This window comes from Benincasa hispida, chromosome 12, assembly GCF_027475165.1.
Source record: "Benincasa hispida cultivar pf3 chromosome 12, pf3_genome.v1.1, whole genome shotgun sequence".
Lineage (NCBI taxonomy): Eukaryota > Viridiplantae > Streptophyta > Magnoliopsida > Cucurbitales > Cucurbitaceae > Benincasa > Benincasa hispida.
In genome coordinates, this window is record NC_143489.1 from 2,351,112 (window position 1) to 2,370,628 (window position 19,517).

At 28.2% G+C, this 19,517-nt stretch overlaps 1 protein-coding gene across 1 annotated transcript; it reads right to left on the reverse strand.

Moving 5' to 3' along the window:
- Positions 1–2,308: 2,308 nt before the first annotated feature.
- Positions 2,309–10,347, reverse strand: LOC120067982 (alcohol dehydrogenase-like 4). The gene is made up of 10 exons (XM_090307822.1): positions 10,093–10,347; positions 9,820–9,956; positions 9,669–9,718; positions 9,194–9,528; positions 6,017–6,099; positions 5,125–5,200; positions 4,557–4,618; positions 3,552–3,647; positions 3,102–3,263; positions 2,309–2,600 (listed from the first exon to the last, which is right to left on the reverse strand). Exons 1-10 carry the CDS (start codon positions 10,157–10,159, stop codon positions 2,490–2,492), a joined length of 1,179 nt encoding a protein of 392 aa, XP_090163948.1. The 5' UTR covers positions 10,160–10,347; the 3' UTR covers positions 2,309–2,489.
- Positions 10,348–19,517: the final 9,170 nt, after the last annotated feature.

The window sequence follows — 19,517 nt, forward strand, 5'->3', positions numbered from 1 at the left end:
ACGAAACAGCACGAACGAATGATCTTCCTCGAACTGAAAAATGCCTCTCACGAACAAACAATTCGTGAACAGATGACACCACCACGTGGTTTTCTTGCTATTCTCAAGACAAAAATCAAAGATGTGTGGGCTTCTTAATTTGGTAGGGAGAGATTTTTGTGTGAGAGAGGTTTGGGGAAGAAGATCAAATACACAGAGAGAATTCTTCTCTTTGCTTGTTGGTGATCTATGCATTGAAAAAAAAATTAATAAAAAACAAAATTTTCCCTTTTCTTTTATGTGAGAGTGAGTTGGTTGGAAAAGGAGTTAAAACTCCTCTCCACCAACTCACAATAACTCCCAATGGGGAGTTATTATTTTAAATATACTTAATTTATATATTAAATAAAAATTAACTATATAATTAAAAAAATATTAATTAATTAATAAATTAAATATAATATATTTAATTTAATTTGAATCATATTCAAATACTATCATCTCACATGATCTATAGTTTTAATATGAATCTCATTCATATTAAATATAACCTATAGTTTTAATATGAATCTCATTCACATTAATTTTAACCTATAGTATTATATAAATCCTATTCATATAATTAATATTTGAATATTAAGTCAACCCTTCACTAATTACTCATAACTACAATTGAGTCAAATTGCTATTTTATCTTTGTAGTTACATCTAAATCCTTAATTACAACTGATCCCTCTAATGAACAAACAATTTATAGTTCAACTATAAACTAAGCCCTCTCAAACAAGTGAGAGAGTGAGGTCTCAATGTTCAAGACTCGAAATTAGCCCTTAAGGGAGAAATTCATCTACTTACCCTAAAGAAGGGATGGGGTGAATTTCATCTTGTATAGTTGTGTTCCCATCTCCTTACTCGGAAAAATCTTCAAAATGGTAGGCTTATTGAGTCACGAATCTGCCCACTCTCATCGATACAGATCAAAGGATTTTCTTCATAGATTGGAGTCATAATTCACTCAAGATTAAGGTCGAGTCACCTATAATCATCCTATGAAATGTTAATCTCTCCAATTAACGGTGTTATAAAGAGAGACTAATCATTTCGCAGTTCGATATTATACAAACTCTTTGTATAAGATACCACCATTTGCATGTCTCCACATGAACGATTAGGATCACATGATCACATTGTTTATAACACTTACAAAGTGGTCCATATTCGTAGTGCCACTAGGATAAGGCACTCAATCTTATCAATATACTACAGGTCATTTAAGTTATTACTTAAACATGATCCACATCTATATCAACCACATACGTGTTTATGTTACATAAAATAACCTTGGATCTTAGTTTATTGGATTGAGTTATACAAGTCTAAATGTCAAATAAAATAATTCTTTATTTTATTAAATAAATAAGTTTCGTATATGCATTAGAAACCACGAGATTTATTAAATAAATGAGTTCTATATATACATTAAAATCACAAGATTTATGGCACAATCCCCAACAATTACCATATGCATACATATAATTTGACCAAATAATTATCTTCTTTTGAGCTGATATTTATCCGCATAAATCCATGAATATGTACAACTTATATTTTAGAATTAAACCAATCTAGATAACAAAGGCTACTTCGGTAACATATTATTTTGACCAATTCTGACCAATTCAATCCAAAATATAAGACACAATAATATAATAATTATAAATATATTATTGATAAATAATGGAAAAAGAATACCAAATAGTTTTAACCAAAATTCACCTAATAATTGCATACACATAATATAACTAAAAAAACATAAACATGTGGTCTGTGGATATCACAAAAAATTATCAATCAAATTCAAACTTAAATCACCATTTAAATTAATTTGAAGATTCTTTGAAATCGGTTGTCTTGTGTGTTCTTTCAAACTACAAGTGTGTCAATCTTTCATTGGAGAAGATTGTATTGTTTTAGATCTTGAGACTTACTCTAGATCGTGTTGGTTTATTCTTTAATAACTTGAAAAGAGATTCTCAAACTTAGTCCATTGTAATTATCGTTTAATTACAGATAAGTACATATTTGTAATTGTTTGATTTTATATTAGCGAATATATCTTTTCACAGGCATATTGTCCTCAAGACGTAGGTGGTATTACGTTGTACTGGGTTACCAAACTCTATGTTTTGTTATGACTTTAGTTTTTTACATTTATTTATGATGTTTCTGCAACATTATGTGTGGATAGAATAATCTTAATTTCAATAGTTATGCAGCTAAATGAACCACTAGCAACCGAATGAAACATTTATTTGCATAAATTATAAAATTAGGCAAATCGTCATTCAATTATTTTCAAATAATTACAAAATACAATGCAAGGTTTATTGAGTATTATAAATGACAAAATTAATACAAGAAATTACTTACATAAATTTGTCACGACAATTTGGATTATTTATGTAACTCTTTTGACATAAAAGAGTTTTCATAGGAATATACAAAATATTTTAAAATTGCAAAAGACATCTTAGAGATTTTCCATCGACAAGGAGTTGTAAAGCATCATTTATCTTCTCGAAGGGAAGTTCATGTGTTATGAACTCATCCAATTTTACCACCTGATACAAAGTCAAACCCTCTTGAAAATTTATAAAAATATATTTAAATTTATTTCAATGACACAAATGCAATTATTTTTATCTAAGTAGTTTTAAATACAATAAAGAAAATCATTAAGGTAGAATTTATATTTTTTTTTAACAAAAAAAAAAAAACTAAAATTTTAACTTTAATCTTATACTTTGAGTATAGTACTTATTTATGTCCTAAATTTCAAAAACTTTCACTACAACAAAATTAAGCTTACATGTGATGCAAGAGTTTATTTTTAAGTCTCGAATTATGCTTTATCTTTAGTTTTTTCATTGACATCACAATTTAATGAAACTCATGATGAGTGAATGATTGTATGACAATTAATTGAACGAACTATAAATTTCTAACGAATGAGAGATAAAATTACAATTTTATCTTAACTTGAACCTATAAACCTAATTCAATGTAATCACGATAAAAGTCTAGAAATATAATTAAAACGCGAGTATAGAGTTTTGAGTTACCCCTTGGATGCATTGTTTGGCAAAATGAGGAAGTTGAGTTCTGCCTTTGAAGCCTCCAAAAATGGAAGCTACTAACTTACGTCCACAAAACAACTCCATTGGATGAAGAGGCAACATTTTTGGGTTTGTGTGAATTCCCAACATTACTGTAGTTCCGCATCCCTATATATGTATTAGAGTCATTTTAAGCATGATAGCGGTGGTTTTAATTAACTGCTTATTTGAAGTTTTACATCAGACTATCCACTAAAGCATAATTTGATTGGTCAATATCATATATTCTCGATCAAAGAATAATCTCTAATTCCACGATAATTTATTAGATGCAAACATATTATTCTCAAATTTACATCCAACCGTTATTAAGAGGTAGTCACATGTTGTAACAACTTCATCGAATAATTTTTCTTGACATATTAGAGTGTTCATTTCATTTATATAGTAACTTACAATGTAAGTAGACAAGAAAGCCGTTCGCAAAACCTCCACATTTCCAACACATTCGAAGCTGTAGTCCACACCCCCATTTGTTATCTCCATGATTTTCTGCATTATATCAAATCAAGATGTCTGCTTTCTTTACTTGTAATAACAAAAACTTTATATTCTACAGTTTTTATTTGAAAATTTCAATTATGATACAGTAATTGATCGATTTTGTATACAAAATCTCTAACGCTAGATCATATTATTGTATTGAAGGAAAAATTACTATATAAAAAAGTCAACAATAATTAAATACAAAATAAGAGAGATTTATTAAATTTAGAGACCACAAGTCACGAGAGAGAAATTCAAAACATAATTATGAAGTAACAATATAAATGTTTTGCCTATAAAGTTGAAGTATTGTGTTTGGTCCCATGAAATTTGAGGTAATGTCTATTTTTATTACTTTATTCTCACATAGTATTATCCATTAACTATAAAGATGACGTGGCATTAGTTTATTTAATACTTTAATTTATTTTAATTTACTAAAAACAAAAAATTAAAATGCAACAAAATGTCATCGAATATAAAAACAAAAATATAACACACATATATATATCTTCTCTGTCCATTTTTAGATTCATTTTATAGAAATACTTTTCGGTTTGTGAACTTTTCATTTTGTTTTATTTAGGTCATTATATTTTTAAAATGTCAATTTTAATCTCTATACTACTAAAAAGTGACTTAATCATTTTATTTTGATTTTTCCTTAAAAAGGGTCAAAATGATCACTTTTTAATAATATAATAATTAAGATGAATCAAAATTTAAAGTATAAGAATTAAATTAAATATTTTAAAAATATATGGATTACATTGAATAAAAGTTAAAAATATAATGACTATAATAAATATATTAAAAACACAGAGATGAAAATGAAAACGAGGATTAAAATAGTATTTGAAACTAAAATTTATATGTAAATGAAAAGAAAGTTGTGGAGTAACCACTAAAACCGACCTCATGGACGGGTTTGTCGGAGTCTCTCGGGTTTATAAAGTCGGTGATTCCCAATTGCTTTCCTATATATATCCAACAAAATATTCATTTTTAAGCTTCAATTTTACTACTTAATATTCACAAACTTAAAACTCAATTTAATAAAAAGTGAAATTATTCAAACTAAAAACTAAATGAAAATTAAACTCAAAATTCAATAGTAAAAATACATGTCCTATTTGATAATCATTTTATTTTTTATTTTAAGTATTTAAAAATTAAGTTTATAAACATAAATTTCATCTCCAAATTTAATTCCTTACTTTATTATTTATTTTTTGTCAATGTTCTTAAAGACTAAGCCAAGTATTGAAATTTTAAATAACATGGTTTAGTTTAGGGAATTTAGAATTCAACTCTTTTAGTAAATAAAAAGCTTGATAAGAAAATGAGAGAAAATTACAAATGGTTACCAAATACATTTTAAAATTTAGAAATCAAATGAACATTAACATCAAAATTTAAGAAAAGTACAATATTTTAAAATTCAATGATCAAACAGAAGATAGACTCAAACGTTATAAGTTACCAATGATAGCCTTTTGTGGATTGACATCAACACCAATAATTTTAGAAGCACCACGAGCTTTTGCCCCTTCGGCAACCTGCAAAGCATGAGCCCCAAAAGTTGTCAAAAAAAAAAGTGGTTGAATTCAGCTCTTTATTAACATTTGTTGGCTTCCCATTTATTACATCCATAAGGATTACAACTAGGAGATTGGAAAGGTACTCCACACAACCAAATATTTAGTCAAATTATAAATAAACTCATTCAACTTTCAACGTGAGCATTCGATCTAAATAGTAGCAAGTTGTTCAATTATTGAATTTGTTCAATTATTTTGTCTCATTTAACTTTAATATTTTTTAGTTCTACAATTCATAGTGAGTTTAAATACTTTTTCGATCAAACAAAGAGTGAATTGTAGATTTAAACTCCAAATCCAATCCCTACTTCTTGGATCAAACACAATTTAAAATGTTTTTAATGGATTTTTTAACTTTTAAATATGTTGTATCCTCAAATAAAATGTTTGATATTTGAATCTCTTTCATTGTATATCGTTGGATGCAACAATATTAAAAAAATATATTAAAATTTGAGCATTTAAAATAGGAAAAATTATCAAATTATTTACAAAAAAATCACCTATTAGTAATAAAAATTGATAGAAGTGTATCATTGATAGAGATTAATAGAAGTTGATCTGTGTCTATTAATAATAAAATTGATAAAAGTTCAAAATAATTAAATTTTGTTATTTTGGATAAATAGTTTTCTAGTTTTGAAAATGTCCTTTTAAAATATTCATAATTAAATTATAGCTTAGGGTTAAAAATGTTAATAGGTTTAAAACAATCTTTGTTTGAATAATATTATAATTAATAATGTTATAATTTGGAAACAAGAATTTGCTTACAGCGAGTCCAACGGCTCCCAATCCGAAAATCGCGACCGTTGATCCAGCTTTCACGTTCGCAGTATTCCACGCGGCTCCCACTCCTGTTTTCCATTATCTTTTAATTTTTGAATTTCCAAATCCCAGGTAAAATAATAATAATAATAATAATATAAAAAACCTATATTCTAAAATTCCAATTTTTAACAAATTAAAAATAAAATAATGAGAAGTTGACGGGATTCTTCAAGAAGTTTCTGCTCCTTTAATAGACACTTTAATACGATTAGAAACTTCATAACTAATTTTTTTTGGTTGGTCGGAAATTAAAATGTTTTATGGGTTTAAAGAAGAAACTTTTGGTTAAGAAAAGTGTAAAACATTATAAAAAGTTGAGAGAAAACAAATTTAATTTTAAAAAATCAAATAGTTTTCAAACCAGCCTTATTTATTTATTTTCTGTCAATATTTTCACAAATTAGAAAAGTAACCCACATTATTAACCATTTGATTTTTAATATTTGGTTATTTAAGATTATACTTTATAAACATTATTTTAACTCAAAAATTTTATGTTTTATTATCTATTTTCTATTAATATTTTTAAAAATAACCAAATCAAGTATGAAAATTTTTTTAAAAAATATAGTTTTCGAAAAGTAACTTAGTTTTAGAATTAGACTAAAACTTTAAATGTTTATTAACCATAATTTCAAAAACGGAAAAAGCTAAAAATAAAATCATTGCCAGAAGAAACGATGTAGAGGAGTAGACGCAAGAAAATGGTGTCATAACTAATAACAAAACTGCACAAAAGGGATGACCCAAAATTAATAACAAAATTGCCAATTCCTTTTACATTTTCCGGGTTCCAATCCAATGCTCCGTCGGTGCACTCGGTTTCTTTTTCAAATAAAATAAAATTATATTTATCAACAAAAATATAGTTCATAAAATTTATATTATCGATTTCGAATTCGAAGTTAAATATTTAATTCTCTCATTTCATATACGATAAAAAAAAAAAAAAAAGAAAGAAGGAAAGAAATACTATATTTCCAAAATAGAAAGTTACTACATTATGTCAACGAATTTCTTTAAAGATATATTCAATTAACTAGGAAAAATACTTTAGGTTTAAAAGCATGTTTTAAGTTTTACCGAACAATTTTGTTATGTACTTTTAATTTAGTTAAAAGTAGTTTTCACAATTTAAAAATTCATACCGAACCTTTATATATATATATATGTAGAAATTAATAATATTATATGCCTTCAAATTACCATTCATTGATAGTCTTCTTAAAAGAAATAACGGCTTCATTTAAAAATGAGAATAAATTATTTCTGAGAAGAGGTATTACAAGGGAGGGGGAAAAAGGTGGCTTTTTATTTATTTATTTATTTTTGGGAGAAAAAAGGGCTTTAAACGCTCGTTTGTAGAACAATGTTTTCTACACCATTTTGCAAGAAATCATATAATATTACAGAAATTCTTTGATTTTTTTTATTTGACTTTTTCATTTCTACAATTAAATCAAAACAACAAAACGAAAAAAAAAATTATTTTTAAGAATAATTATTTTAAATCGCAAAACTACTCAAAATATTTTCAAGTATAACAAAATATTACTCTTTACTATTAATTGAGTGCAATAAACATCTATTACTAATACTTATAAATGTTTATTAAAAAATAATCTTATTTTTATTATAAAAATGCTCTTTAATATTGATGTTTCCATAAAATGGAAATATCGAGATTGAGAATCTCCAAAGGTAGGAAGATTTAAAATTGGAACAATTAAGTTCTAAATGAGCAATATTAAACTCTCCCATTTCTAGTTTTATTTTTTTTTCAAAAAACAAGGGGGAAAAAACTCCATTTTCTTAAAAAATTAGTTATAACTAGCCGACAAATACATGAGAATTATTCAACAGACAAAGATAAAAAAATATATGTTTTTTTAATTCTGACACACCATTTTCTCTTTTATTTTTTACTATTATTATTTACCAATCAGATCTGTCAAAGATTCTTTCAAAAAAATAATAAAAAATAAAAACGAAACAAAACAAAAACTCTCTAAAGCTATAAAATATGAACCTTCATTTTTTAAACCCAACTTTGTAGGATCTGTTCAGCATTGCTTAACCACAATTTGATAATTATTTACTTTTTTTATTTTTATTTTTAGTGTTGAAAAGCAAGCTTCTATATTTTGCAATCCATTTTTTATTAATATTTTTTAAAAAATAAAGCTAAATTTTGAAAACTTTTTCTTGTTTCTAAAATTTGACTATAATTTTTTTAAGTATGAAAGCTATTTTTAATATTAAGAAGAAACAACCCTATATAAGTTTCAAAAACCTGAAAACAAAAAATGAAATGGTTAAACCCTCGTTTTATAACCATTTTATTTTTTGTTTTTGTTTTTTAAAAGTAAGTCTATCGATACTATTTCCACCTTTAAATTTATTCTTTTGTTATTACTTTGTACCAATCATTTAAAAATCAAGTTAAAGTTTGAGAATTAAAAAAAAATAGCTTTCAAAAAGTTATTTTTGTTTTTGGAATTTGACTAAGAATTCAACTATTATATTTATGAAATATGCAAATCACCTTAAGAAATATTGATGAAATAGACTTAATTTAAAAAAAAAATAAAAAATCAAATGATTATCAAACGGGGCCTAAAAATGTTAAAAAAATTTCATTTCAAGTTTTGAAAACTAAAAAAACAAATGTAGTTTTATCTTTTTATTGAAAATTGACTTAAAATTCAAATATTAATTTAAGAATGATAGACATTGGAAGGAAATTATAAGAAAACAACCATAATTTTTTTTTTAAAAAAAATTATCAAATAGTTAAAATATGTATTTTTGCAGAACATTTAAGAGTGATTTTACTTGTCATATGTAAAATCAAACCTTTAATTACTCGAAATCAATTCAAACGTGATTTTTGGAGAGTAATTTTTTCGTATTTACATTGCAGGGCGGTTAGGCAACTTAGGATGGATAATATTCATAATTAATGCTCCAATCCCTTAACCATAGTCCTCTCCGCTTGGGTTTTCTCAATTGAAAAGAGAGGGAAAAAAAGCCATTTTCATTAGTTAACAAGGAAAGAGATGCAAGACAACAACGATAATAATAATACTAAATTTTTATTTTATGTTTTTAATTACGTACCAGTAGAAAGGCCACAGCTCAGCAAAGTCATCTTTTTGATGGGAGCTTCTGAGTCAATCTTGACAACACAAGCTGAGTCGACCACGGTGAACTCGCTGAATGTTGACGTGTTTAGAAAGTGGTAAATCGGCTGCTGTCGTTCATCCGCCGTCGTGAACCGGGTTTTCCCGTCTTGGACCATCGTACTTTTCGTTGGATCCACTCCCCATTTCTCGCACGAGTTTGTGGTCGAGTTCTTGCAACTTCGGCACGTGCCACACTCTCCGTTGAATAGCGGAATCACGTGATCCCCCGGTGCCACCTCTGTCACCCCCTCCCCTACACTCTCCACAATCCTGTAATTGTCCCTTTAATCCATATTAGATTTTATATTCAAAAAAACTTAGAACGTAAAATTTTACTCCGTCCTGTAATTAGTCAAGATGGAGTTAGTAATAAAATTGAGCATTGAATTTTAGGAGTTGGAGTTAATAACCCGACTGCTTCGTGACCAAAGATACGAGGATAAGCTCTTTGGGATTCATTCTACAATATCAAATAATTCAAGGGTTAATTACGAAAAGGACTTCAAAATAATTATTAAATATTTATTTAAATTCTTATAATTTTTTTTTTTTTTAAATTACCTCTCCTTTCCAAGCGCTGAGATCGGTATGGCAAATGGAAGTGAAGAGTACTTTGATTCGGACCTCCATTTTCTGAGGCGGGTCCACCCGGACTTGTTCGATGACCAAGGGTTCGCCGGGACCCCAAGCCACGGCGGCTGTTTAAAAAAAAAAAAAAAAAAGACAAACAAACAAACAAACAAGCAACCGTATACGGTATTATTATTATGTAAGAGAGAGAGAGATTTGCCTGCAGAGAGGAGACGGAGAGAGGTGGCGGTGGTAGTATCTTACCTTTGCAGATGATGAATTTTCCGGCGGTGTTGTCGGAGCAGCCGTTGGTCGGAGAAACTACCTCCATGTGTTCTTTCTTATTTTTTTTCTTTGGGATATGAGTGTTGAGTGTTTTTGGTTTTCGTTTTTGGGTACTTTCCCCTATGGGTATTTATATAGTTTGTTTTTCCTCTCCCCTCCCCAATAGGATAGTAATAGACTTACATCGGAGGTTTGACTTGGATAAAAGCAAGAAAAAAGAGCTCGTCTATTTTTGGAAAGAGTTTGTCTATTTTAGTCCATAAGTTTTCAACCCTATCTAGTTATCTAATACGGTTCTAAATTTTTATCTCTAAATTATTATTTTTTTGCATATAATAGGTTCAGCATTTATATATATATAATGTTAGAAGATTTTTTTTTTATTTCTTTTAAAACAAAATCTCAAATAAAGGAAATTTACGTAAAGATAAAATTATCACACTTTACAAGTTTTAAGGTAAAGATTATAACCATTTGTCTAATTTAAAGTAATTGATATACCATACTATATTTTTACAGTAACGTTTAATTTATTTTCCATAGTATCTTGTTGAAGAAATGATTATTTTTCTAAATATATGCGTATTAAAAATCTTTCAAAACAATCTTCAATTCTCAAGTTTATTACATTTTGATCCCATAAATTATTAAATTGTCTTTCATAATCATTAAACTTTCAAGTTTGTTTGATTGATCTTATCCTTCCTATATACCCTCAACTTTTGAAAAAATAATTATTTTTAAAAAAAGAATCAAAATAGGATAAACTTGATTTTTTTTAACATACATAACAAACTTAAGTGTGTTTATAATACAATTTAGATCTCATTTTGTAATTAGTCATGTTTTGGCTTTTTTATTTCTGAAAATTAAGCTTATTTTCACAGGACGACTTACAATATTTTACACTTTTCTCAAAAATGTTGAATTTTTAGCTCAAATTCAAAACTTTTAAGAAAATCGAAAAACTACTCTTTTCTTTTTTTCTTTTTAATTTTCAAAATTTAACTTGCTTTTTAAAAATATTGGTAATTACAAGTAATAACAAAACAATAAATTTAGAGGTGGGACAATGGTCCTTATAATAGGTTTAATTTAAAAAACTTAAAACAAAAAATGAGGTCTCGTTTGGTAACTATTTTGTTTTTTTATTTTTATTTTTTTTAAATTAAGCATATAGATACTACTTTCATTTCCAAATTTCTTCATTTTATCTATTTTTACCAATGGTTTAAAAAACAAACTAAAATTCGAAAATTAAAAATGTAGCTTTTAAAAATTTGTTTTTGTTTTTAAAACTTGGCTAAGAATTCAATCATTATATCTAGAAAAGATGCAAATTAGGGTAGGAAATGAACATAAAATATACTTAATTTTAAAAAATAAAAATTAAGAAAAAAGTTATCAAACGAAATCCAAATAATTGCCAAATAGGGCTCTAGAGAGATGAAAATTGAGCTTTCAGAATTTTGAATCCAAACATAATAAAATTGAAAATTGAAAATTAAAATAAATATTTTAAAATTAAGAATCACTTAAAAAGGAAAAAAAAAAGTTGACAAGCCAAAACAAAATTTAGGCCCTTCGAATAATAAAGGTCGGTGAACCGATTGTCAAGAAGCCTTTAAAATAGGGGTGGTGGAGCCGCGCGCATAGGGATTCTATGATAATATCTTATATCTAAAAATTTGTTGGCCTTCTTTTCTAAATAATGAAATATTAAAGATAAATAAACATTATTGGAATTTAAATCCACGACAAAGAAAGAAATACGATATAAAAAAATAAAAAAAAAAAACTTTTTCTAGTTTGTTAATTATTTAAAAATTGGTTAAGAATTATGATAAACTTGTGATAAATTTAACAAATATGGCATGACTAATTTGAACATAATTCAATTGATTAAGATATATTGTCTTTGACCAAGAGATAAAATATTCAAATTATCATTATAGTTCATATTTATTTGTTCGTTTTAAAATAAAAAAAAATTATATATTGTTTAAAAAACGTCATCTTTTCTATCGAGTTTCTAGTAAAGGATTTATTTAAAAAGATAATTATGATAACCAAAATACTTTATATAAAACTAAAATAAAAGTAGGAGTAATTATTTATTTTTGGCTATCATTGATTATTTAACATATTTGCTTTACATGCCTATTATGTAAAAATGTTATTAATTGACCCATAAGTAATCAAAAATCAATGTAACATGCATATTATTAATTTCACATGTTAGTTTATTTAATATATACAATTTTTTAAAAAATAAAATTGTAACAATTGTCTTCTTAAAATAATATTACATTGTAAAGGAAGGATGGATAAATAGATTTGAACTTATTATTTACAAAAAGACTTACAAAAATATTCATTATTATAATAATACTATTATTTAGTTCAATATTTACGAAAATAGGAAGATTGAAATTTTTAAAATGGTCAATAATCATCGACAATATTGAGCGTTATAATACAAAATTTTGACAATTATATACCATCTGACTTCATAATTATTATTTAAATATGTAGTATATGATGAGGACTTTCTAAAAACAACCAATATAAATTTTATTCCCATTTTATTCTTGACTGTTATTTGAATCCGATAATTTTTCAAATTTGTAGAATTATATTTATTATTTTATATTTGAGTTTAATAAAATTTAGATGGAAGAACCCAACTTTTCATCTTTTAATCGATGATCGAAAATATATACAATTATGATCATGTCATCTAACAATATCTATGGTTAATTGTGCTTGCAGACTAATTGAAGTCTAGTTAAGTCTATATAATAATTATATTTTCTCATAACTAAAATAACTTTATTGATTATAATTAAATGCATGTACGACCTTTTTAACAAAATAATTCGTCTCTCTTGTGTCACCTTTTTTTCTTAAATTTTTCTTAATCTCCTACAATCAATAAATTTCAACGTAATATCCTCGGATTGTTCACGGATAAAAATTTAACATATTAATTTACCATATCTTTTAAAATGAATATAACTTAACCATAATTGATATGTACTTCTTTTCCTAAAATTATAGAGATCAATTTTTAGATACAATTTATTGTATTTATCAAAATAAATTAACATCATTTTAAGACGAAAAGGTTGAAGAAATATTGTAAGTTTTGAAAATAATTAGTGAAATATTGTAGTTCTGGTGATTTTATTGGGGGTGATGTAAGTGTTGTTAATTGATCAAGTGTTGAACACTCGATCAAGTTATTTTTTTTTTTTATTTATTTCCAACCAAGGTCGAATATTCAATACTCGGCCACTTTTTTTTTTAAAAAAAATTCCTTTCCTTTTTGAATTGAAAAGGCATATTTATTTTTTTTAATTTTTATACTCTTCTTTTTTCATTTTCTTTTTTTAATAAGAAATACGTACTCTATAAAAAATTTATTCTTGTATTTCTTAATAATAAGAAAAATTTGCCGTTGTTTCATACTTAACTGTTTTAGCTTTAAGAGACATCATAAAAAATAATAAACTCTTAATCTTTTTTTCTTTCATATTACGACTATTGTTCATAATTGAAAAATAATTAAATGTAAATTAAAATGTCCATATCAATACAAAAGTTTAATATTTTTCATTCATTTAAAAACAATAACAATAAAAATCAATGTGTCTCACAAGGCGGACGTCGTCGATTTCGAGTTGGTTGTCGTTGTCGACTTTGAACTCTAGGTTGCTCTAGTTCTTTTTAGTCCTCTGGCTCTAGTACCTCTGCAAGCGCTTCATAATATAAATATCCATTATGCTTTCCACGGCCATGCCCATGTCCATGCATTATGAAAAGGAAGGATCAACCTCTAAATTATAATATCCTGAACCAAAGGCTGGCATTATCATCATCGGACTAGCATAACTAGTCTGACTCTACATCTGCATCATAGGAGGCCTTTCTTCCACATTCTTGTCAACCTCATCGAACTCATATTCTACTACTTAAGCACATCCCCTACGCTTAGGAACTGTTGGAGGTGCAATAGATATATCATACTGAAGGATCTCTTAACAAAGAGTTCCATGAGCACGTTCGAATCGCTCCAATTTCACAGTGACCAAAATACACCATATACATTCAAACGCACAGTTATGCAAACAAAGAGTAATTAACGGCATGCTTTGAACAACAAAATAACAAGGGAGAGATTTCTCATACCAGTTGAAGACCCTCTTCTAACTATGGAACTCGACACAACGGAATACCTCTACCCGAACAACCAACACCCAACAGATGCGTTGACTACAGCAGCACGAACAATCGAAAATACACAAATGCAAGGGGGACAATACCATCAGAAAAGAGCCCTAGGTATTCTTGAAGTGAGAACCCAAAGCGTGGTCTTTGGTGAATTTGGTAGAGGTAGGAGGAAGAACAGATCGTGTAGGCGATAAGCAAGTAAGAGAGAATGAGAAGCTATTGCATAGCCAGATGCTTATCCTTAGAGAAACTACACGATCGTGTAGATTTTACTGAACGATCGCTTAGGAAAAGGTAGACGATCGTTTAGCAAACTCGACACACTAATCGATTGTTTAGGAAAGCTAACCGATCGTTTAGGAATTAGTGTGCGATCATTTAGGCGCGAGGTATGCGATCGTTTAGGCGCTGAGCCACTATCGTATAGACTCTCGACTTTAAGCGATCGTTTAAGTTTTCACACCAATGCAACCTTCCGATCTTTTTTCCTTTGGAACTAAACAAATCAAAATGAAACAAATTTCATTTTTATTCATCGGTTACAATAACCGACGCTGTTTCCCCACTAACGCACGTCCGAGAGAGATTTTAGGTTAATTATCATATAATTAACCAATTAAATTATTAATGAATATAATTATATTATATTTTTAACATATAGTTTGATATTACATATCTACTATAGTAATTTCTTCTCTACTTGATATAAATCATATTTATATTTAATTTCCTCCAAAATAATGTATCTCATACATTTAGTCAATTATATCATATATAATTAACCAGTCCAATTATGTCATACATAATCGAACTTTCTCTTGTCAATTTGAACATTTCAAATTAACCCAAACATTGATTCTCGACTTTATTCAAGCTACCTAGGGGACCTAATGGACCTATGGTTCAAAACTCCAACGGTCCGTGAATAGCTAACTAAACTCTTTAGCCACGAGATCTACCATCCGTTAACTGTCATGCATTCCACTAAAGACCAACAACTGAACTCTTCTTACCACAAATATATTTATGTGTCCATCAGATATAACCAATCATGAGTACGATGACCCTTCACAGATGCTCGTAAGTATAGTTGGGCCAAATTACCGTTTTGCCCCTGTAGTTACATCTCACTCCTTAAGTATCACTGATTCCTCTAATGAACAATACAACATAGTCCAACTATGTGTGAACACCTTTCGGGTCAAGAGAAGGTGTGTGGCGTCACATCGTTCAAGCCCTGGAATCAGCCCTTAAGGGAGCTATCTATCTACTTACCCCTGCCTCGAGGAAGGAGTGAATTACATTTTGTGTAGCTGAGTTCCCAACTCCCAAATCAGACGAATCCCCAAAATGGTAGGTTTGAATCGACGATCTGGCCACTCACACCCATACAAATCAAAGGACCTCCCTCAATGGCAGGAGTTTCTGACTCACTCAGGATTGAGGTCATCCTAGTGAAGTAAAGACTCTATCATGAACGGTGTTATATAATGAGACGTTAACACTTCGTGGTCAGGTCTTATACAAACTCTTTGCATAGAACGCCCCTGCTCGCATGTCCCCAACACGAATGATCAGGATCATACCATCTGTGACAAGTCATAACACTTTTGACCATTCCACAAACCGAGCCGCATCCATAGCATTATCAGGATAAGGTTTCCCTTCTATATCTATATACTACAAACCATTTTGATTATCACTCAAAACATGATTCACTTGTATGTCACCACATACATGCTTAAGTTACATACAGATAACCAGAGATTTTATGTTTATTGGTTTGTGGTAAAGCAAATAAAACATGCAATTGAGCAAAATCAAGATGTGAAGTAAAATATCATATATTATACAATATAAGCGTTCGTACAAACTGTTTACAAACTACAGGACACGAGACTTTAGGGCATCAACCCCAACAATCTCCCACTTTGTCCTAAAGCAAAGTGGGGTGTACAATAAACTAGTACAAAACAATAAACTAGGGCATAAAAGTCCAGTACTAGAAAATCTTCCACTTGCCCTAGTCCAGCCGCAGGCGATCCTGTAGACCCATGATCCATAGGTGACCCTCAAACATTGTAGCCGTGAGAGCCTTCATAAACGGGTCAGCAACATTAAAAAGGCCTGGGTTAAACTGATACCTACTGACTATGTCCACAACGTAGCAGATGTCTGGACGAGTACATAGCATCGTGTACAACAAACTGCCAATGGTATAAGTATCGCATACAAAAAGGCCAGCTAATTGATGACCATTGACATGTCGGAGCTGCAAAGCCATTGATGGAAATTGTTCCCAATACCATAATGATATAAGTATCAGAGGCCCAACAATTTCACGAACATTAGGTTTTGCTGCTTTGTATACTTGTCTATATAGTCATGCCAAACATGCTTCATGCCAAGAATACTGTCCCGTTTCATGGAGATTGGCTAACAATGACAAGAACGTTAGATATACGAAGTGATTTGATTTGTCAAAAAATAGACTTCCACCTATTATCTATAGTATGTATGCTCGTGTATATCTCATGACAGCTTCCTCGTCTGCATCATCATCGTCCTAGAAATTGTGTCCATAACCATGTTAAACTTAATCTTAATCCTCTTATTTGATCAACAGGTGGGGTCACACCGAGTAGCATTTGACAAATATTCAGTCAATCATCATGCATTACTCTGGTAACAGGCTCACCGTCAGCAGGCAACCCAAACAACATTTTTATATCTTGTAAGGTGATAATGCACTCTCCACTAGACACATGAAACATATGCGTCTCTGGCCTCAATCTCTCAATCAGTGCAGCAATGAGATGTCAGTCTAATTGAATGAAACTCAATCTGGTTAAAGGGTCTTCAAACTGACTAAAGGGTTGTGCATTCAAGTTTATGTCCAATCCTTCCCTACTCACATTAACATATAAATGCACTAAATTTGAGAGTGGCATCGCAATTGAAAACATCAGGTTTATTGCTTGTTCATTAGGAATAGGGAATGGCATAAATGTTACCGATCCTGATGGTGTTAGATTAAAATGTCTATGTATTATTTCTAACTGGTTTTCTCTCATATCTAGACCAAGTGACATCCTTACCATTTAAATGAATTGATAAAAAAAAAAACAAGCCCAACTGTACAATTATGTTAAAACTCCTACATGGTGGTTGGTCATAATCAATTTCATCAACACCATCAATCATATTACCATTGGTAAAGAACATAAATCCAAAACAAATCTACCATTTTCTAGAAAAAATGACAAACAATATATTACTAATTATTTTACTAATTATCAAACTTAAATAAAAAAAACAAACAAAAAATATAAATATATATATATATATATATATATATATATAATTCATTTCATAATTTTGTATTAAAAACAAAAAAAAACCAATTTTTTTAATTAAAAAAATTAAGACTAAAAGAATTAAATATTATTTAAAAAAATAAATAAGAATACTAAAGTTTTTGTATTAAAAAACTATAAACATAAATACAAAAAAAAAAAAAAAAAAAAAACTCAAATACAGATATATTGTACTAAAAAACAAACTCTAATACTAAACTTTTTGTAGTAAAAAATTTACAACATCAAACTTAAATACTAAAAAAATTGAATATTATAAAAAATATATATAAAAAAATCACTCAAATTAATAATTTTGTATTAATAACAAACAAAAATACTAAACTTTTTAAACTATAAACATTAAACTTAAATACAAAAAAAAAATCAAATATTATATAAAAAAAATCATTCAAATCAGTAATTTTTTATTAAAAACAAACAAAAATACCAAACTTTTTATGCTAAAAAAATAAAATATTATAAAAAAAAAACAAAAAAGGATACTTCTTTTTGTATTAAAAAATATAAAAAAATGTAGAGAAAACTCAAATTACAAAAGTATTATACTAACAAAATCTAATGTCTAAAACTCTAATACTAAACTTTTTCAAAATAATCCTAAACCCTAAAAACCTAATACTAACAAAATAACTAATATTGTACTAAAAAAATAACACAAATACTAAACTTTTTTTTTTTAAAGAAAAGTTTGACGTTAAAAATTTTAATATTAACAAAATTTAATATTATTTAAAATGGAAAAAAAATATTAACATGGTAGATCTAGCAGAATATAAATAAAACTATTAAACTATAGAAAAAAAACTACTAATATTAATATATAAATATTCTTGAATTCAACGACCATAAAAAAATAAATAAGGACATTAAAATGGTATATCTAGCATAATATAAATATAACAAAATATTAAAAAAATAAACTAATAAAAAATAAAAAATAAACTCCCAAATTCAACAACGACCTTACTCTTTTTTTTCTTTAAAGTGACAACGGTCTCTCCGTTTTTGGTTATTTGTTATCCAACAACAAAAACTACGAAAAAATATAAAATAATATGAGAATATGGATCTATAACTTATTTTTTTAATTAAAAACATAGGAATTTAGTTAAGTGAAAGTGTATTATTTTTTGGTTCTTTGTTTCCCAAACAATAATAAAAATTATGAAAAAAAATATAATAGTATGAGAGAATAGGAACAAAACTTATAATTATTTTAAAAAATAGAAACTTAGTAGAGTAAATGTATAAACCTAACAATTTGATGGATGAATGTGGGAAATAGAAGATTTACTAACAATTTTGTGATGAAGAAGAGGGAGAAACTTATGGGAAGAGAGTAATTTGTAAGTTTGGAAAGGAAGAAAAAAATAGGAAGAGTAAATGTGAGAATGGGAAATCGGAAGAGATGAAGAGGGTTTAAAAAGAGGAGGTCGAAGGTTGAAAACTCGACCCATCCACTGTGATGTTGATGTGACGAGACAAGGGATGACAACAGCACAGCAAGCTTCGTGCAGTGTGTTCAACAGTCAACTCGTCCATACATGTCGAGGCTTCTACTCTCGAGATGGCAGGTGGCGCAGAGTGCAGGTCGAGATTTCAACTCTCAATCTTGTCGATGGCAAGCAGCACGGGTGAAGGTTTTAGATGGTCGAGACTTCAACCCTCGACCTCTCTTCGTTGAGTCTTCAACTCTTGACTTAATGTGGACATTTTTAATATGTGTTGATCGATGTTCAAATCTCGATCTTCTGCTTTGCCTAACTACCATATTTTTCTAAAAATTTTCAA

What these genes read in the sequence shown, in the direction of transcription:
- LOC120067982 (XM_090307822.1), bottom strand. Translation starts at nt 10,159, where the DNA reads ATGGAGGTAGTTTCTCCGACCAACGGCTGCTCCGACAACACCGCCGGA. An exon ending in TCAGCGCTTGGAAAGGAGAG is followed by an intron (nt 9,719 to 9,819) that starts GTAATTTAAAAA and finishes TTGATATTGTAG; the next exon opens with AATGAATCCCAAAGAGCTTA. An exon ending in CTTTCTTGTCTACTTACATT is followed by an intron (nt 3,264 to 3,551) that starts GTAAGTTACTAT and finishes ATACATATATAG; the next exon opens with GGATGCGGAACTACAGTAAT.